Here is a 20847-nt window from a genome sequence, read left to right on the forward strand (position 1 = left end):
TTTATCACATTCGCCTTGCGTTATCTGTTGACCTAATGTAACAAAGATGTTTTGGGGGGAAGTGTTAGCTTTCGTTCGATACATAACATTTTCTGATTGGATGAAGGGAAAACTTGAGGTTTTGGCAAAAAACAAAAACAATCACAGATATCTATTTTCCACTAGATCTCTTATAATGCTATCCCAGATTACATCATATATTGTGAAGGTAGTAATTGGCTATTAATAGAATGGGATTTTTCAATGTTTGGCATATAAGAAAATGTTTACACAATTCAACATAGTTACCAGTGTTGTTGTGGACTAGCTAATGTGCTTTCAGTCCATTTCCTTCAATGAAAGTAAATTGTGAACCAGAAATGTTTTGTGTAGTCAATGTACTACTACCTGCCAGTAATGTCAGAGAAGATCTAGTTTACGTCAAACTGCGTACCTCTTCCAGGAAAGGAAATTATATTCTTTTATCGACTTGCTGAGATCTGGTTTATGAAACAACACATCTGTCAATGTAAGTGGAAACAGGGGGACTGTGTACGACACGGGCCTGTTTCCTAAAGAAATTACGTGTAAGGTGAACATACCACCATTTTGGAGATAGTCAATTGAGCGAGGATTTTATGCAAAGGATATAAAAGTCTTCAGTGAACTTCGCTGAATAGTAATCTTCGCATGCGCAGGACAAGTGAATCAGGATATACATCAAGAACAATAGAACGTGAACTAGGTAACCAACTACAGGAAGAAGGCTGCTAGATAAATAAATAAATAGATTATTTGATTGTGCATGTATTTTTATGTTTATGTATCAAATCATTACAAATCATATTTTAATTTTGATTAAAGCCTCAGATATTGTTAACTTAATTAAACAGTATGTTTTGTTGTGCATTCTGAATGAATGAAGTGAATTTGGGAAAAAGGTGTTTTGGCCTTGAGTCATTAGCGAATCGTAACAGTGTGTCCAATGCTTTAATTGGATGCACCTGTTTGTGTCCAATGCTTTAGTTGGGATGCAATAGCTGCTGTGTCTAACGCTTTAGTTATTTGGAGCCATTTGGGTGCACCATGATGCAGTCATGTCTACAGTAGAATTCATCTCGACCTTTGCAGGACTTAACCCCATTAAAAGCTATTAAACCAAGATAACACTCATTGAAACAGCTCAACTGATTAAATCGGATCTTCTCTGGTTGTGCACAAGTGACTGTTTTCACGTGCGATATCACAATAAAGCTGGTATTCATAGCTTCAGTTGGGTAACAGATAATAAAGGAAACGAAAGGAAAGAATGTTTTGTGTGGCTTTGTTCACGAAATCAGACAATGTCATGATTTTTGTAAACCAGCATTCTTGAAAATGAGCAACATAATGATTTTTGACTTAACACGGTTTAGAAATAATTTCTTCATATTTTTGGTGTTATCTGTCGTTTACATATCCTTCCTAAAACACCAAAGTACGAGTATTTCCAAACATCTAAATTTGCTAAAAATTTAGGACATGTTACAAAACTATATTGTCTAGAATTTTAGAAGAGTACTTTTAATATTGGCCGGTTATTTTTCACACAGCGACGTTAACTAGGCAATGTACTATTACCTATAACATTAACTAAAACACCAAAGTACGAATATTTCCAAACATCTAAATTAGCTAAAAATTTAGGACATGTTAAAAACTATATTTTCTAGAACTTTAGAAGAGTACTTTTAATATTGGCCGGTTATTTTTCACACAGCGACGTTAACTAGTCATATCCCCATACTGTTAACGTAGGGCTATTTGTAAAGGTCACGCGTCAATGGGAAAGAGCACTGTGTATTGTGTATAGGAAAACGGACAGTAACTGCAGTATGCTTGTTTCTGTTCAATTATATTTTAAATGGAGTTGTTTGTGCAGGTGTTCAGAACTTCAGCTAGTTGGATGCACTTGTTGGAGTGTTTGATGCTTTAGTTGGGTGCAACAGTGGGTGTCTTCAAAGCTTTATCTTTATTTGGATGTACGATTGCTGATGTGTTCAATGCTTCTGTTAGATGCAAATGCATTATGTTCATTAATTTTAATAGTGGATGTAATTCTTTGTCTTATATATTTTAGCTGAATGTAGTTGTTTGTTTATTCAAGCTTTAGTTGGATGCAATTGTTAGTGCAATCAAACAATGCTTCAGTTGGGATGCAATTGTTTGTGTACAATGCATTGTTTATATGAGTGCTTGTGTGTCCAAACGTTTGAGTTGGATGAAGTTGTTGGTGTGTTTAATGCTTCTCTGTGAAGCTATTATTTCTGGTGTTCAATGCTTTAGTAACACACCAACAATTGCATCCAAGGTTGGATGCAATTGTTGGTGTGTTCAAAGCTTTAGTTGCATGCTATTGCTGGTATATTAAATGCTTTTGTTAGATGCAATTGTTTGTGTTTGATGTTTGTTGGATGTAATAGCTTTTTTTGCGTGTTCAATTTTCAGTTTACTAAAACAATGGCAGCTTTAGTTGAAATGTAATTGTTGGTGTGTTCACGGTTGTTTGATGTATATAGAATCGGCTTCATTTTTAACAAAATGCAAACTATAGATGGCGCTATTTATCATAAATCGTATTTCTTTATTTTGCAAGAGGTAGGTGATTAATACTGCTATTAAAACAGCTGGAATAGGTGAAACAAGCAACAAGGAAATTTTATAAACATATTTTATCAAACAATAAAAGGGATTATTTGTAGTAAAAGCTTGAAAGAGTCATTTCCAGTAACTAAATAGCGCCACCAATTTTGTCATTGATATGCTCATTTTATATCCAAAAAAGCTTTAAAAATGCTATAAAACTGAATTTTGTAAAAGAGGGGAAATTAAAGTTGCGAATGACTCAAAAGCATCTGTATACATTAGCATGATATCGCTTTTAGCTGTTTAAGCCTAAAATTTGGTTGTACATTATGTTTTGTTTGAAAAACTAATAAATGATCCCATCAAACAACCGTGTGTTAAATTCTTTAATTGGATTGGAATGCGATTGTATGTGTTTGATTCTTTACCCAGCAAACACAAAACGTTTTCTACATTCCTACATTTGCAAGGTTGGAAGAGGCTGCCAGAAAACGTTTAAATGTCGGATTATATAAAGGGTATAAAACGTTTTTCTTGAAACGTACTGCAAAATATTCTAACATATGTCATTTTATTGTTGACGAAACATTTGGCAAAAACCGTTTGCAAAAATAATTTTACTTTAACATTTTGACAACATTCTTAAAATGTTGTTGCAGTGTATTCTCAAACAAAACGTTTTAAAACGTTTTCATGACCTTTATAAAACCCGCCATTTAATGTTATTAAAACGTTTTTACCAAAACCCAAAATATAACCCGTTTGAAACGTTTTAAACACGTTTGTGTTTGTTGGGCAGTTGGAATGCAATTGTTTGTTTTCGATGCTTTAGTTAAGTTTGATGAGTTGTTTTTGTGTTCAATGCTTTAGTTGGATGCAGTTGCTGGATATATCATGGAGTGAGTGTTTAATACATCTGTTTGAAGCAATTGTTGGTGCGTTCAAAGCTTTAGTTGGATGCAATTTCTGGTGTGTTGTGCAATGCGTCCATTAGATGCAATGTTTGTGTTCGCTCTTTTGTTGGATGCAATGAGCTATATGCCTGTTTAGTTTGCTAAAGCAATGCTTTAGTCAGGATGGAATTGTTGGTGTATTCAATGCTTTTAGTAGGGTGCAATTGTTGGTGTGTAATGGTTTAGTTGGATATTCTTGCTGGTGTGCAATCATTGGCAAAATTTAAAAAGCCGATAATTGGTGAAATAAAGGCTGAATTAAAGCCACTTGTGATTTCGTGGACATTTTTTCACTATTATTGTATAATTTATTGCTTTAAACATAATTATAATGTTGGGTGTCCAAAGCAAAAGTGAAAAGGGGTGTCTGAAAGGGGGTGATCCATCCTCAGAAGTGAGAAACTTTTGCAAGCTAAAGGCCCAATTGAAGACATTTGGTGGATCATTTTGGCACTACTATTTTGTATAATTTTAGTTTGAAAAATCCGGTTAAATGAAGGACCAAATTGAAGCCATTCGTGGACAAGTTTTTACTATTATTGTACAAATTATTGCTTTAAACATATGGTGTTGGGTTAACTTGGGTGCCCAGGCAGAAGCGAAAAGTGAGATTTATTTATCCATACACAGAGGGTTGAAAAATTATGCAAAATGAAGGTCCAATTTAAGCCATTTGGTGCATAATTTTATACTTTTTTCAGGGTCTGTAATAGAGAATTGATTATTTATGATCACACAGACATGCGACACATAGCACACTATCGGTTTAATTAAGGTTGGAAGGCCACCCCCTAGTTGAAAAAGTGGAGGCATCTGCGGGGATTCTGCCCCCCCCCCTTCCCCGCCGTTGGTTATGCTGCTGCTATTAATGCAATTGTTTGTGTTTGATATTTTTGGTGAATGCAATGGCCTTTTTGTCTTTCAGTTTGCCAAAACTGTGCTTCAGTTGGAATGCAATTGATGGTGTGTTCAATACTTGAATTGGATATAACAATTGTTTGTGGTCAATGTTTCAGTTAAATTTAGTTGTTTGTGTGTTCAATGCTTTAGCTGGATGCACTTGCTGGTGTATTTAATGTTGGATGCAGTTGTTTGTGTTCAATGAATTAGTTAGATACAAACTGTTTGTGTTCGATGCAATGGTCTTCTTTGTCTCTTCAGTTTGCAAAATAAATGTTTTAGTCGGAATACAAGGTGTGTTCAACGCTTTAGAAGGGATACAATCGAATACCTAAGTGGAAGGGCCCAAATCCACCATTAACAAAAATGAGTTTAATTGTTGGTGTTATCAATACTTTAGTGGAAGCAATCGTCTATACTCTATATTTTCCGAATCATTGTGACCTGAGGAATATTTTGGAATAGGTTTTAACCAAATCGGAACAATATTAGTTTTTACCCCTTTGTAAACTTTGACCATTATTTCTTGGAATGCAATTCACCAGCGCGTACCCGGACCACGGAAGTAATAAAAAATTAACTTTAGTTGGATGGAAATGTTTATGTTCTATGCATGTAATTGTGAATGTACAATGTCCTCGTAGGATTGAAGTGTTTGTGTGTTCAATTCATTTGTGGATGTAGTTGTTTGTGTTAAATGTTTTTGCTGGATGCAATTATTTTCGGTATGTGATGCTTTTGTTGGATTTTGTAAATGTTCAATACCTAGTCTAATAGATGCAATATTTTTGTTTTTAATTGTAATTGTTTGTAACGAAAGCAGTTTTTGGCTGGATGCTTGGGTAGGATGAGCATCCCGCCATAAACTGCTTTAGTTGAAAACCCCATATATCAGTAATTTTTTTTTTGATGATTTTTTGATGTGTTCTCATAATTGGGCAAATGGATGTAAGGGGTTTAGCAACAGAGCAACATATGTTCAATACTTTTGTTCTTTCTTTGTGTTCAATACTTTTTGCTAGATTCTATTCTTCTTCAGTGTGGATGCAATTAATTATCTGCTTACAATGGTTTTGCTCATGCTAATGTTTCTTCATAACTTTATTCTTATGAGGCAAAAAAAAATAGGTTTGTCTCAAAGCTCACAAGTGGTTTGAAAACAAATGCTGAAATGTATTTTTTTTAATTTCTTTTTTTTTTTTTTTTTTTTTTTACAAATACGTGCACGAGCTTTGAGACAAACCTTTTTTTATGCCTGATCACTAATTCTGTCTCCTGTATGTATTTTGTCACTAGTGATCAATGTGTTCAATGTGTATCCGAGGGAACCGAGGAACCTGTGCTAGGTTGCTACATTGCTGGTGACTCTACACAACAACATACAAAAGGTAAATGATGCTCAAATATATATACAATAAATGATTTATTTCCTTGTTATCTGAACAACTGTAACATAAATGGTTTTCTTTTCTTAAACTCATTTCCATTGTATTATGAGAATATTCCCACCAAACACACTGAACTCATACATTGTACATATGGAGACTGAAATAAACATGGGACTTGTGTGTCACAAAAAATACTTCAGTGACTATTATTGTGTAAATGTGGATTCTGTAAATTCATGCATATAATGATTCTAAAATTTGAAAGTCATATGCAATTTAAGTTATCACTTAAAAATGTGATAATGCACTAAATAAGAAAACTAAAAACTTCATGGATATTTACACACACTTCCACATTTACACAATTTCTGGCCCATACAGAATTAATAAGCTTTGAGGCTTATATTACCTCAGGGAGGGATGCATTTCATAGTGGTTTACCTGTGAAATGCTCTATTGGGGGAAGCGGTGCTTATTTATTCCTTTGGATATTCGCATACACATCGGAAATAGTATGCGCGTGTCAAACAGCAATCAGAAAAAAGTACAGTGGATATATTTTGAATTTACACTTAGGAAACACACCAAAGATGATTGGATTCTTATGAATGAAACTAGTTTCATTATGGAAGGAGGGGTTAAATGTTGATTTCTCTTATACTTTTTGATGTTATTTTGACCCAATCCAGGTTTGTTACAAATGGGGAGGGAGGGATCCATTTTAATAAAATTCTTACAAATGAGGAGGGAGGGATCCTTTTAATGAAACTAGTTCATTTTATTGAGCTTCATCAATATCTTGGTCTGTTCCCTTATTGCATGCAATTTTTCTTCATGTTGACTATGACACTAATTACACTTTCATAGATCCTTCTTTTTACATGTGGATCATGGAGCCATATTTTACAACTATTCCAGAACACACACAACTCAAAGACCCACACACAGAAGTGATAAGCCTTTCAAATGCATCCCAATTCTCAATTCCTATATTTTGAGTGAGGTATAATTCTTTAATAGCGTGGCTTTTGATCAATTGTTCACTCATAGCAACTGAGCCCTACTGATGAGTCTATATGGTGATTTGAAATGTTCTAATGATTTGACCTGATAAATTGCATGTAACAATAACCATCATACAATAAGGAATGTGCTTTGAGCTGAAATGAAAGAAACATCTTGTAACAATTAATTTCATTTTACATAACTTGTACATTAAGAATGCTGTAACATAAAAAAGCAACAGGAGCAGAAAATATTCCCCGAAATATAAAACCTAAAGCTACAGTAATATTCATATCACATTATGAACTCTCACTTCACAGTATACAATCCCAAGTTTATGTTAGAAAAGGGTAGTAACAATTAATATTCATTATACTAATCATAATCACAGTAATAATACTAGTCATACTAATAATAATAAAATTGTTAGGGGGGAAATTCAAATATGCTTACTAATTTATGCAAATGTATTAAAAATTTGGGCCACGGACTGTCTTTTATGCACATTAATATTTTTGCTGAAGGCAGCTAGTCACCCAAATTTGGCATAAGTTTGCATTAAATTAATTATCATAACAGTTACAGAATAAATTGCAATATTAACATATGAAAGAAATATGTTAGGGCCCTAATGTTGAAAAATATCAAAACATTTTTTTTTTAAATTGGGAAATAATCACTTGAGAAATATTACATGTATGATACTACCTCGGCTTGCAACATTTTATTAATATTTCAACATTATGCAAGAAGCATTATTACTAACTCCTTAAAAGTGCAAAATCAAACCACTCTGATCAACAACTTTTCCAACCAAAAACAGAAGCATGGGAAGCACTAACATGATGAATTGAGATAAAACCAGTTCAAAACTAACACTAGTACAAGCATACGTTCTGGACAAGAGCTTTGAAAATATTGGTACTGCATTGGTACATTGGTGGTATTTATAGCTATACAAATGATGTGTTTGCTCAGAAGGTGCTAGGTGGTCCCTAGGATGTACCATGTAAGACAAAACTTGTTAATATGTTAATGACGATTCAATATAGCCCTCAGAGTAATGATGGTGATGGTACTTGAGTTCCCTCATAGACAAGACACCCATAATTATTATAATGATTTATCTTTCAAGTAATGAATTCTGGACATAGGGTAACTACCAATTATAATGAAAGGTTACTGCAACAATTGCCCATTTCAGCTTGATACATCATACCAAAAGAGCCTATGCAATAAACCAACCGACACGGTGCATAATTAAAGACCAAAATAAAAAAGACTAGTTTGCGAATGATGTCATGTCAAACGGACCAAAAATGCTTTACAGCGCAGGTCAGCAACCAATCATGCCGTGCCTTTGCCCTGACGTCAGACACAAACTAGTCTTTTTAATTCTGTCTTCAATTATAACAATTGAAATGGCAGCCATGTTGGAATGAAGACAGTTCCAAAAAACAGAGGGTCAGGTCTCTAGATCAACCACTCATGACTACCTTGAGACATGAGTGACATCGTTTTGCATTACCTCTTATAGCGAAAGGTACTACAAGTGGTGCCCATTTCAGATTGATACATCACAGCATGATCAAATGCACAGCTGAACACACACATCTGTAATATGTATAGATACATAATATCAGCTGCACAGTAGCTGACACAGTAGCTTTTGCTTGTGCCATACCTTGACACATCATATATTATGACCACAAACAAGGACGACTACAGTCAAATATTGAGTAATATCCATTGTATGATTCCAATACTGACAAAGACCAAAGATTTTTTCCCAACCAGTTTCATTAAACACACTTCACATACACCTGTAGAAATAAATGTATCAGTTCAAACAGTTACTACTTATGTTGGCTTGCTATACAACACACCTTGTTAACTGAGCTAAGTTAGACATAAAGTACCACTGCAATTACCTTTCCCAATCATTCTCGCTACATTAGGCTATCATCTCTACAACAGAATCAGGCACCCATGGAAAGTAACAAACCTTGTGTCTGCATAATTGTGCACCAATAGAAATATCAGAGTGTGTATCATGACTGAAAAAACTATCAGTACATGTATTATGTTGTGCCACTGACAGTGTTACTAATACCAGTCACATGTCCATTGCACTGTTTCAAACTTGGGCCTAGGACACAAAACTGAAACAGACTACACACAGTTATCCAATCAGTTTCATTTTCGTTGAAAAAAAATGCAAGGAAGAAAGCGAATATATAAACATTGCATTACTTAAAGATAAATATTACAGTAGCAAAAACTGCCATGACACTGAGTGGACTAAATGTTTAACATTATTATGAACAAGTATGGTTGCATTTAATAGAAACTAACTTCTAGTCTGTGTAACTTGCAGCATTTCATCAAAATGCTACTTCTTGCTATCAATCAACTGTGTAAGTAAAAGAATCTATACTGGCTATATTTATTAAATATGAAAATATATGCTTTCTTCATAATTTAATCTGAAAAAAAATACACTCAAGTCTTTCCTCTAATGACATCCCCCCGGATTACTAGTTGAATTTGACTTATCCTGCTTGGAACTGCAATCATCTGTATCTAATAAAAGCCTCAATTCACAGTTTTACCACAATTAGTTTTGTACTGGCTGTACAAAGCAACAAAAGTAATCAAAATTGTATACCAATAAAGTGAGGCAATAAATGCATGCAATACATTATTCAGAGAAAATGTATTTTTATGGGAAAAAATGAGGAATAAACATTAATGATTTGATAAATGCCAATGAAAATGACTACATGTATTTTAGTTTATCAAGTTTAATTTGCACATATTCATATCTCTCTTATCTAAAACACTGCAACATCACATCCTCACTGACAGCAGTATGCAAAACTAAAGCAAAAAATATATTAAATATATATAGAAAATTAAATTGTTTTGCAGACAATCATAATGGAAAAATTACTTCTAATATAGTCTAAATTCCTTTCAAAATGGAGTCTTATAATTATCCTTACAGGTGTGGTACAGGGCTGACATTATTTTGGTAATTCCCAACATCCTTAAAAAAGAAACATAAAGTGCATCATTGACTTTGCCAACAACGATTATCATCCATGGTTGAACATGTGCATTGCCGATATAATAACATATGTGACACGATCAAGAGGAATGAGTCGGATGTCGCTAATATTGTTTTAGAGATATTGGCAAAAACAGTGTTCAAATTCTTTTGTTTTATATTGTTTTCAGCCATTTGTAAATTGCTCATAACTCGGTAACCAGATGTCCGATTTTGATGGGGTTTGCATCAAAATGTAGCATTTGTAAACTGTCAGAAAATGGTGTAAAAAACTGCTAATTGAAAATTGCCGACATGTGACTCATTCCCCTTGATCATGTCACATATATCATTTTTTTCCAAAGGATTTCCGGGAGAACCCAAATGGTCAAGTAAGCAATATTGGTTTTGTCTTAGAAATATGCATTGTTTGTTCCATATATAGCTACATTTTATATCATGTATACTAATCTATGTAGTATGAATAACCAAATGTTTGTATGAATTCTCATTCACCCACCCACTTCATTCCTCCTCGGTAACAATATATCCAAAGTTACTTTTAGCCAAAGTAACATCATACAAAACATCCAAAGTTACTTTCTTAGCCAAAGTAACATGTACAAGGAGCTTTATTAACCATTCTTGTAGTCTACATCTACATTCTCAATATCCGCATAGCATATTTTGCATACATATATTTACATGTTAACATACTGTACACCCAATAAACCAGGCACTTTAACCACTTTCATCTTTTGCTTCATATAATATTCTTCTTTACACTTCTCATATTCATTATTTCAATTCATACAGTTTATGGACAAAATATAAAAGTTGCAGAATATTATGAATCTCCATAATTTCATGTTTTACAGTTTTAAAATTAGTGTCAATTTGAGCGCTCACCAAAGTAATGCAATCCTCTTGAGCTTATGGCATTTTTTACTTTCTTATTATTAAGGTTTAACCCCACAGGGAAGCTTGTGTTTAAGCTTATGTTATGAGCTTCACACTAATTCACTGTCACACTCATTTTGAGATTTAATCTCCATTTTGAAAATGCAAATATAGCATTGATAGGTAATGGGGCGGTTCAAATGTTTATATCTGGTTTTGAATTAAATGTAAACCTTTTTGCAGCTCCATTAAAAGTGTCACTGTTAATAACTTTGTAACTCATTGTTTCACTTGCCGTAGCTGTCAACAAAATGTCTGTCACAAACATGGTTCTTCTGTACGATAACAATTTCAGTTCATGTATATGTTACTGTGACTTTCATCTTGATGGGAAGGATTTCAACAGCTAGCTAGACTTTTGCTCCTTGTTGTTTGGTGCAAACTGAAGGCTTTTATGCAAAAACAATCTGTTTTGTCAAAAATTCTACCCATCTAAAGTAAAAAGTCAAAATGTCATATGGCACTGACAAATTTGAGCTCCTTAGTTTTTCATTACAAAATGCTATTGACAGGAATTCAAAGGTTACATTTAAATATAGGATAAGGTGTAAGCATGGTTTAAATACAATTCTTTTTTATAACTATTCCAATTTTGTTTTTTGTTTGCATGGATATTTTTTGTTACACTTGCATTGGTAAACTCGCATTTGCAAGCAGTTGGAAGCTTTTGTCACACTTAACTTTAAGTTTATATACTCGCATTGTTAGGACATACATGTACATTACTCTTATCTGTAAATTGTAGGACACAACTTGCTTTCTTTACCAGGACAAAAACTAGAGTTTCAAATTTCCAGGCAAGTACAGTTACACAAAGTATGCTTTCACACCATAAGCTCCAAATATTTTGATTAGCAAGATTGCTAGCTTAATAGTAACTACTCCCAAATTCCAACAATTGCAGGTTTTTTTTGTCACCACCATGTGTTTAATTTTTGATCGAGGGTGGAAGAGTTATGAAATGGGATGCAATCATAATCCCCTAACACAGAATATATGTGAATTTCTTGTCAACTTTTTCAGAAAAAGGTCTGCAGTCTACATTACTCATGACCAATGATAAAAGACATAATTTTGGTCCTTATTTTCAAGACTGGACTGGATGTACATATTACTTAAGGAAAAGTTTTTGATAGATTCCCAGTTAGGTCCCAACAATGATTGATGATATTCAGCAATATGCCAAATTAGGCAATTCTCCAGAATGGGTTTTTTTTTTGCTTTTTTTTAAATGAAAGATGTGTTACACAGTGCACTCTTTTCATCTTTAGTTATGTTACAGTTTATAACTTGTCATTTGCATGTTTTCTATTATCAGATTGCTTAACTTTTACATGAAGAACACCCAAAACTGATGAAATTCCATTGCACAAAATATTGAACAATTTCATGCTGATTTCTGTTAATTTAATACAGCTTACAAGCTTAACTCACATACTTCCTTGGGCTTACCCACATGCCATATAAACAAATAGGCTTCCTATTTACAATATTTATGTATAACATAGCTTCACATCAGTAAAAATGCACAGAAGTTTCGTTTGATAAGACCACTGGAAGTGTATCTTACCCACACAAGTCATTACAGGGTTATACTTTTGCTTCATTATTCAAGGCAGTGCATTTTTGAACCAAGTCTGCTTGATTCTCAAACACCCTACATGTCACACTGTCAAACAAAACACAGACTCCATGGTAGTATTGGTGAATATATAAAACTTATAACATTCCTCACCATACTTTGATTGGCCTATAATTGGCAAAGACTCATAACTTTGTGGTTTGATATAGACTCATTAGAATGGCTTGCACAAAGTTGGGCACAGGACATACGCGTATACATGACTGTGAATTTAGGTGAATTTATGCATGTGCATGTTAGGACTTAACTGACACACACAGTAGCAAAAACTGACAAAATATTGCCAATTATAAGCAAAACAAAGTATACCACTACCAGCTTATGATAGGTTAATTTCAGGCGACACTAATAAGTAACTAAGTTTTAGAAACATTTTAGGACCTTATTCAAAATTCACATTGCAGAGTGAAAAGTAACACACATTTCTACTATCGCTATATTACATTCTCATTTGAAAGCAAAAAGTGCGTCAACAAGCATTCCACATGCATATGACGTTGTAAACTATGAACACCTCAAAAAAATTAAACCAATCATGCTACGCAATGTTATTACTAGGCAGCCAGTCGCTAGGTCAGAGCTTCTGGGAAGTATACACACACACATTTGTAGTACGCATACGGCACATACACTTGTATCCGAGAATGAAATATAGCAATAATAATTGTAGAAGCTTTAAAAAACCCAAATAACACACTTTTAGCACAACAGGTCAGTGTGGTTCTTGAGCTATGTCAAAATAGAACATAAAACAATTGGTGTAATATTTGAGTTCCTTGAAAAGATTCTCTTTAAGATGCACATTGTCATATTTGTCAAACTTTTTTAACCTTTCATGTTAAATCTATAAAATGATAATTTGTACCTGTCATTGTGGAGGTCATCTTCATGCAGATCTTGCCATGACTTTGCACAGTATGGCAGTTGCCTTCAAGCACTAGAACTACCTACTTATACAAATTGGGAAGCTTTTTGGATCTTCGTTGTCCCATATTCTTTTCTGTAAACAATTTTGTCCTGTGAATGCAGCAAGGTCACACCTACAATAGTTGCCTTCAAGACTTCATTTTGTCATCTATAAGTAAAAGTGGCTCCTTATTAGCTAAGCCACTAAAGAAATTGTTTCAAAAAGAACCAGACTCTTCGCAACAAGACAAGTTCCTGGATAAAAAGCAAGTCTTTAAAATCATCACAAGGCATACATTGCATATACGACTTTGTTTCACTATTAATATTTGAAGAGATCACATGCCAAATACAATTTATTATATAATTAGGAGTGTAGTTTTTGATGAACTTTGCATGAATCAAAATTGATTGTCACAAACTAATCTAGTGAGAATCAACAACAAGATCAAGTAACAAACTGTGTGTGGATAGGCATTATTTTAGCAGAATCAATTTTGAGTCTTGCATATATTAACCAGGGTTTCTCATGTGTACCAAACAAGAGCTGAGAACAATGGTACATAATTTTCTTGATACGTTTGGAATTTATTGTTCTCATAAAATCGACTGATTTAACACATCATTCCAGTCACAGTGTGTGAATTAACTGGACAAATAAGCAATCCATCTGGTTCAAAATAATGAGCATAATTATGAGATAGAGAGAAAAAGTCTCCTTTACTCATTTCAACTACAAACAATGATTACTGCCTACCCGGTGGTTCAGTGAAAATCAAGAGTCCAGACAATAGGACATCCACTTATTTCACACACTGTTTACAAACTTTCAATAGGCATTGATGACTTATCTGTTCAATCTTTTGTAACTCAACAACACACAATAAATCACTCCAAACTTTGACATATCAAAAGTGTCAATTAAAAAAAAACCGAGAAAAAGAGTACAATCTTTCACACAAAAAAATGTATTTCATTGGATACAAAATCCTGTATCATTAAACAACCTGAACATTGAGTGCAAAATTGATATTCATTCAACATGTTATGCTTCTGGAGTGTTACAGAAAAAATGCCATGATTATGAATAGCACCAGGAGTCTACGAGTCTGTTATCAGGTCAAAGGTCAAAAAGATCACGACCTGATACAGTCACTCACTCGCTGATGAAAGATGGAGTACCATCTGAAAATTCCAAGGTAGGAATTAATTCCTTGTGTTTGGTTCAAAAGTTTAAATCAAAATCATGATTTATACCAACACAGATGAACTTCCATGAATGAATAGCAAACAGCTATGTTCCAGGAGCACTAAATGTTGATAATATCGCTGATATTCAATATAAAGCATCTACAAATTCTTACTGATGCATATTTCATATCAGATACTGTTAACTTGAGTATTCAATGTCTGAATGAATTAATAAGACAATAAGTGATATCAGCATGGACTAAAGAGATACAGACTAACCACAAACAGCCACAGTCCCAGCATCACCTGATAATAAGGCCCGGTCGTTCCATTAAGTATGACAGACGAAACTGCTACGCACACACCGTCTTTAGCGTGAACACACCGTATACACAAAAGTACGTAACACTGGCATGATTGCTAGACACGCCCTCAAGATTAGGCGAGAATTCACAGCATACAAATCATAAGAACTTTGATTGTTGGTGAATAGTCTGTATTAGTCTATGGATATCAGCATTCCTAATGCATTGTGGGACAGTTTGGCAAATTGAGGTACAGCTAAACTCTGACCTATGATAATTAAAGCAATTTTCTCAACACTGGTTACAGGACAGAGTTCAAAGCTGTACCAAAACTGTCCCACAATGCATTGCATTGCATGCAAGGAACTCCAATATGGCTTTTTACATTACAAACCAGATCAGTTCAGGTGTTGGCTTGGTTCACCTACTCATCAAATAAATCCCACCTTACATGTGTTAATGGACACAAGTATATATTTTGCAAGCACTATGTCTGTTGCACTGGCATTATTGACCCTATGTTATTCTATACCACTTGGTAATGTTATGAGGTTTGCTTCACAAAGCTTTCATCTATAATTGTGAAAGGTTACAAGAACATTTCAATCATCATAGATGTCAGAAGTTTAAATATGTATATCTTATTATGATGCATATCATACATAAAACGCTGTAACTTACGGTATCATAATTGTACAGAGGTATATTTGTCATGCATCATGATGTGTGTGCACTTTACTCGCCTTGTAGACCATCTGAGAACTATGTATGAACTTGTTGTGCACCATATTCAATGATTGTTTTCATGATTGCAGCATGAACCAGAGATCTGTACTATTATGAAACTGACTTAATGAATTTTGCACTTTACGATATGTTGAAACTCTTTATGTAAATCAATTCCATCTTGTTCGGAAACTGTGCAACATTTCAGTGCACCACAAGTGAAATGTTTTTGTTATCTTAGTTATAATCCAAGAGAGAATTAAAAAGACTAGTTTGCATATGACATCCTGTATATGATGTCCTGCGCATGTCAGTAACTAATCACATCGCGCATTTGTCCTGACGTCAGATGCAATTCAGTCTTGGATTGTAGTATAAGAATCCAGTCAACACACCATTATTTCAGCACTATACTCTGATCAATCTGAATTAGACAGGCCTCATAACATTGCCAAATTAATAACACATCTAGAATTGATCCCATTGCAGATATGCAACATATATACATGGTGCTTGCATAATATGTAACAAGCTCTTGTGCTAATTTATAAATACACACATAAAGGTGGAATATTATCAATGAGTTGATGAACCAAGACCAAAATAATCCCTGCCCATTTCAAAGTGATCAAAGTATAGCGCTACTGTAAGAGACTGCTAACACACAGAATTGACAGAAATATTTCCTTTCAAATAGCATACACAATGGTTTACCTTTTCTTTCTTTCCTGTAAAGATCTTACTCAGGCTGTTCATGGTAATAATTTAAGTACAATTCCAGAAATCAATATTTTAATGTATTCAAGAAGTGATATTAAAATATTCTAAAACTGTGAAAAGTGAGGTATTGTACCCTTAAGAAAATGTTGTAAGCAATCTGTCACACAATATACCATGGTGGTTGATGGATTATACAGAAACCCAGTGTGTTCCTGTATTAATTAAGAATTATAAAATGACTTGATTACATAGCAAATATTACAAAGTATCAAAAACAATATTTGAGAAACAATTTTAAGATCGATAATGTTTGAGCCAATATATCTATTATACATGATGTGCCATATAGGAGACTACGCTTTCAGTGCAAAACTATAATACATACAGTGGTCAATACACATATAAACATTTTACAACAAAAAATAATAATATAATAATAATAACGATTAACAGTTTCTTACATGTAGTGGGGCACCATGCAGAGCTACCTTTTGAAAAAGAATTAATAAGTATTTAGCGGGTTCATCGTCGGACAAGTTTAGAACTGTCAAGCTTGTGTTAGGAGTAACTCTGACTTCTTCAGGACAAGGTACCCGAGTATAAGACATGCCCCTTGCCTACTGATGGCTCTGAAAAGAGCCATTCACTGAAGACTGTCCCTCTTGAACAGTGAACAAGCAGACCTCGCCTATCTGCTAATGTAAAAGTTTTTGGTGGATAAAGAGCCCTTTACTGAAGATCGCCCATTGTCAACAGAGAACAAGCAGACCTCGTCTATCTGCTAATGTGAAAAGGTTTGGTGGCTCTGAAAACTGAAAAGAACCGTTTACTGAAGACCGCCCCTTGTCAACAGAGAACATCTGCTGATGCTTGTCCGATGGCAAACCCACTAAAAACTTATTGGTTGTTATGATCCCACAATTTCTTTTGATAAGAAATAACTTCAAAACAACAACAACACAAAACAAGAAATCATTGCATTTAGTCTTTTAACAATACACCCAAAAATATAGATCTATGTGCGGACACGGAAATATTTTCGCAGAATTCACATGGTGCCCAGCTTGTGAATTCTCACATAAAATAGTGTAAAAATTCACACCGCCCTGATTTATACAAATCAAAAAGAAAAACGTACACATTTGGAGGAACATAATTTATAAAACAATATAACAAGCGTTCTCCCATTCTTATGGTAGTCTGCATTTTTCCAGTCATAACTTACTGAGCATTCATAACATGATAAACATATACTTTCCTTTGACAATATCATAAAATTTGTTTCTATATTATTTACTGCACCTTAATTGACACGGTGGCAAAAGAAGGTCAAAGGTCACTTGAGAACCAGTGGAATACCTACAAAATTGAGCACTTCCTCCTACTTTTGTCAGCTTGGGGCTTGGGATTAAGTACAGTTCTCACAGCTTCCTCAAATACCTAGAAAAAGAGGAAAAATATTATGAAAACACTTCAGACTTTCAATGAATGAGATGCAAGAAAAAAAGACATTTTACAATTGGCAAATTATCTTCAATAAATGTTACTATAAGTGCTATTGTTGAGATGTTTTTTTGATGTCGACATGTTGGAATAATAAGATCCGATGTCGACATAAATTTGGGATCACTTGGGGTCATTCAAATTTGTTCACATTAATCACAAACTGGAAGAAATCTGTTGTAATTTGGTTGAATATCCAACATCCCTCATGACTATAACACAGCAAGGTGAACAGGAAAAGACAAGACAGAAATATGGTAATCACTCATAGATTGTGTGCCTCCTATAAGAACATCAATATCATTTTGACCAACTTCTGATTACATTACAGAAGGAGTTGAAGGGGTCAGCTTTGTAACAATCCTATGTCCATTTACAGGGATTCCTCAACCTTTTGGTTGGTTCCCCTTAATGCCAAGATCTATTGCTTTTTTAATAAAAGCAAAAACAGCTCTGCCTATTGCATATATTGAGCTAAAATATGCCAGCTATTCTTTCAGATACTAATATTTCATGAGAAACTTAAGAAAAATTAAAAGTTGACTTACTGCCTTGAGGTATTTCTGTGTGAGAGCTGAGCATTCCATGTATTTAACAGCATTAATCTTGGTACACAATTTTTCTCCGTCTGCTTTCTTAAATGGCTGTTTGCTCACATTAGCTAATTGAGCAAGAGCTTCCCTGTCTTCCCTCAAGTCTATCTTTGTTCCTTAAAATGGAGTAATAAACAACAACAAAGAATTAAATCTGTTAGAACTTTAATCACCATTTAATGAATGGTGCATTGAAAAGGGGCACTTAGACTTGTCACTCGAATAAAGCCCTGTTCTGTAGAGGGCTTATTAGGGGTAGGGTCTTTAAAAAGGGAGTCTCCGGCAATCACAACATTATGCCTTATATGTAAGAAAAATAATTATCAAGCACGAATCCTGTAAGACATAATGTTATGATTGCTGGAGACCCCCTTTAATAGTACTTGGTGTAAATTGTAACAACCTTATTGCATTCCTGCTTTATTTTCAGTCACTATTATTGCACAAATCTGCACATGTGATATTTGTTATTTTGGTTACATCTAAATGTCTCATACAGCTTAGCTCATTGTTTGTTTGCACATTCAAATTACTTTTTAGATCTATCATATACCTCAAATATTACCTATAATGTGTCCTAGGCTACAACCCCTTAACATTCAACCATCAATTACTATCTTTTATCTCGTATGGCTTATAACTTCATGTTTGTTTAGTGGGGTTTTTTTGGGTTTGTTTGTTTTGTTGTTGTTGGGTGGTTTTTTTTGTGTGTGTTTATTAGCGGTATCCGAAAACCTGTTTTGCCCTTTAGCAGAAATCTGCTAATTGACCATGAGCAAAAAGTTGAAACTCAGAAGTATGCTTACCGACAAGAATATAGGGTATTCCAGGTGCATGATGCTGTAGTTCTGGTATCCATTTTGTTTGCACATTTGCATAAGAAGATGGACCAACTACACTGAAACATACTAGGAAGATATCGGTCTGAAAAAGAACAGCATATAGAAAATGATAACATATAAAATATGGTACCACAACAAATCCTATTATTCTTCCTGATGAGGAAGTACACAGAAATTGCTGCCAGAAGATGTCAGTACCAGGCTGTGGCAGGTTAAGGTTTTTGGGTGCAGCAAGAGCTTTTAATTAAGCAGCTACAAAATTTAATGAAACAATTCACATGCCCAGTTTCCAAAATGTGGAGCATCAGATAACCCAAATTAACCAACTTCTGCTAACTTTCATTCTTGAGGGTTTGGTTGTACTTGATGTACAATATAAGTTTTTTATATATATATCAAGGCAATGAAATAATGAACAAATGAATGAATAAAGTCATGTGTAACATACTTAGTACTGTCGGTTCTGGTTTTAATGCAACAAACTCTGATATGATACGATGCATGTCTGTGTGTCGCTATGAATGGGACTAATCTTACCTGTGGATAGGAGAGGGGTCTTAGTCTGTCGTAATCTTCTTGGCCAGCTGTATCCCAAAGACCCAAGTTCACATCTTGACCATCTACATTAATTAACTGTGAAAAATTATCAAATCTGAAAAAAGCAAAACAAAACAAAAAAAAATGAATTCTTACAGACTTTAAAAATATCATGGAATTTCAATATTATGGTTTGTTTGGATATCATCTGAGATTGCAAATTCTGCTACACAATAATGAAGGAAAGAAAGTTTAGTTTTCTGAAACTTGTGACTCAAAGATATATCTGAGCATGTGAAAATGCTACACATATGTGGTGTGATCAAACAATATCAGTCTGAAGCCTAGGATTGTAAACACAATTTAAAAAGAGCTCTACATTTTGTAGCAAACCCCATTGAATTTGGACAACCAGTTCAAAAGATGCGAGCAGTTAAAGAGTTTCCAAAATCCAAAACAATAGGAAACGAAAGGAAATACTTCCCTTGTTTTGATATCTCAAAATCAATATTTCCAACTTCCGACTGATTTTGCTTGATCACATCACATATCGGACGCACACCATAACACCTGCAGTGAGTGTGTAGCTGGTTGTTATGGGTACTACTAATAGAACATCTGTTACTAGACAGGTTTCATTGTCACAAATGATCAATGGATACCAGCTATCGGCTACAGAGTCACAAGAAATCAGACTTACACTGTTGGTACATATTCCTTAGGAAAGGCATTTCTGGTATAAGACCACAGCATACAGGTTTTTCCTACAGCTCCATCTCCTACTACTACAAGCTTCACTGGCCTGGCTGTTGACACCATTATGGTACCGTCTTGGCTACCTGATGCACACAAAAACAATATGCACATAATATGTAAACAATTCAAATTGTGTGACAACAATACAACATAGATTTGAAGTCAAGTTAGCTCAATCGATAAGGCATTCGACTGTGGTGCGAGAGGTTGCGGGTTCGAACCCTGGCGGTGCCTAGTACGCTCACACGGAAAAATTGAGTTAGCTTG

The 20847-nt window shown here is 34.3% G+C and overlaps 1 protein-coding gene across 2 annotated transcripts in view; it reads right to left on the reverse strand.

Annotated features, from left to right (window-relative positions):
- Positions 1-5863: 5863 nt before the first annotated feature.
- Positions 5864-20847, reverse strand: part of LOC140155997 (ras-related protein Rac1-like) — a 31886-nt gene continuing 16902 nt past the window's right edge. For both annotated transcript variants that reach the window (XM_072179055.1, XM_072179056.1), the window contains 5 exons: positions 20525-20663; positions 19825-19939; positions 19252-19369; positions 18401-18561; positions 5864-17789 (listed from right to left, as the gene is read on the reverse strand). In XM_072179055.1, the coding sequence (XP_072035156.1) occupies positions 17709-17789; positions 18401-18561; positions 19252-19369; positions 19825-19939; positions 20525-20663 (614 nt within the window). In that variant the 3' untranslated portion in view covers positions 5864-17708. The remainder of the gene's footprint in view (positions 17790-18400; positions 18562-19251; positions 19370-19824; positions 19940-20524; positions 20664-20847) is intronic.

Source organism: Amphiura filiformis, chromosome 6, assembly GCF_039555335.1.
Source record: "Amphiura filiformis chromosome 6, Afil_fr2py, whole genome shotgun sequence".
NCBI lineage: Eukaryota > Metazoa > Echinodermata > Ophiuroidea > Amphilepidida > Amphiuridae > Amphiura > Amphiura filiformis.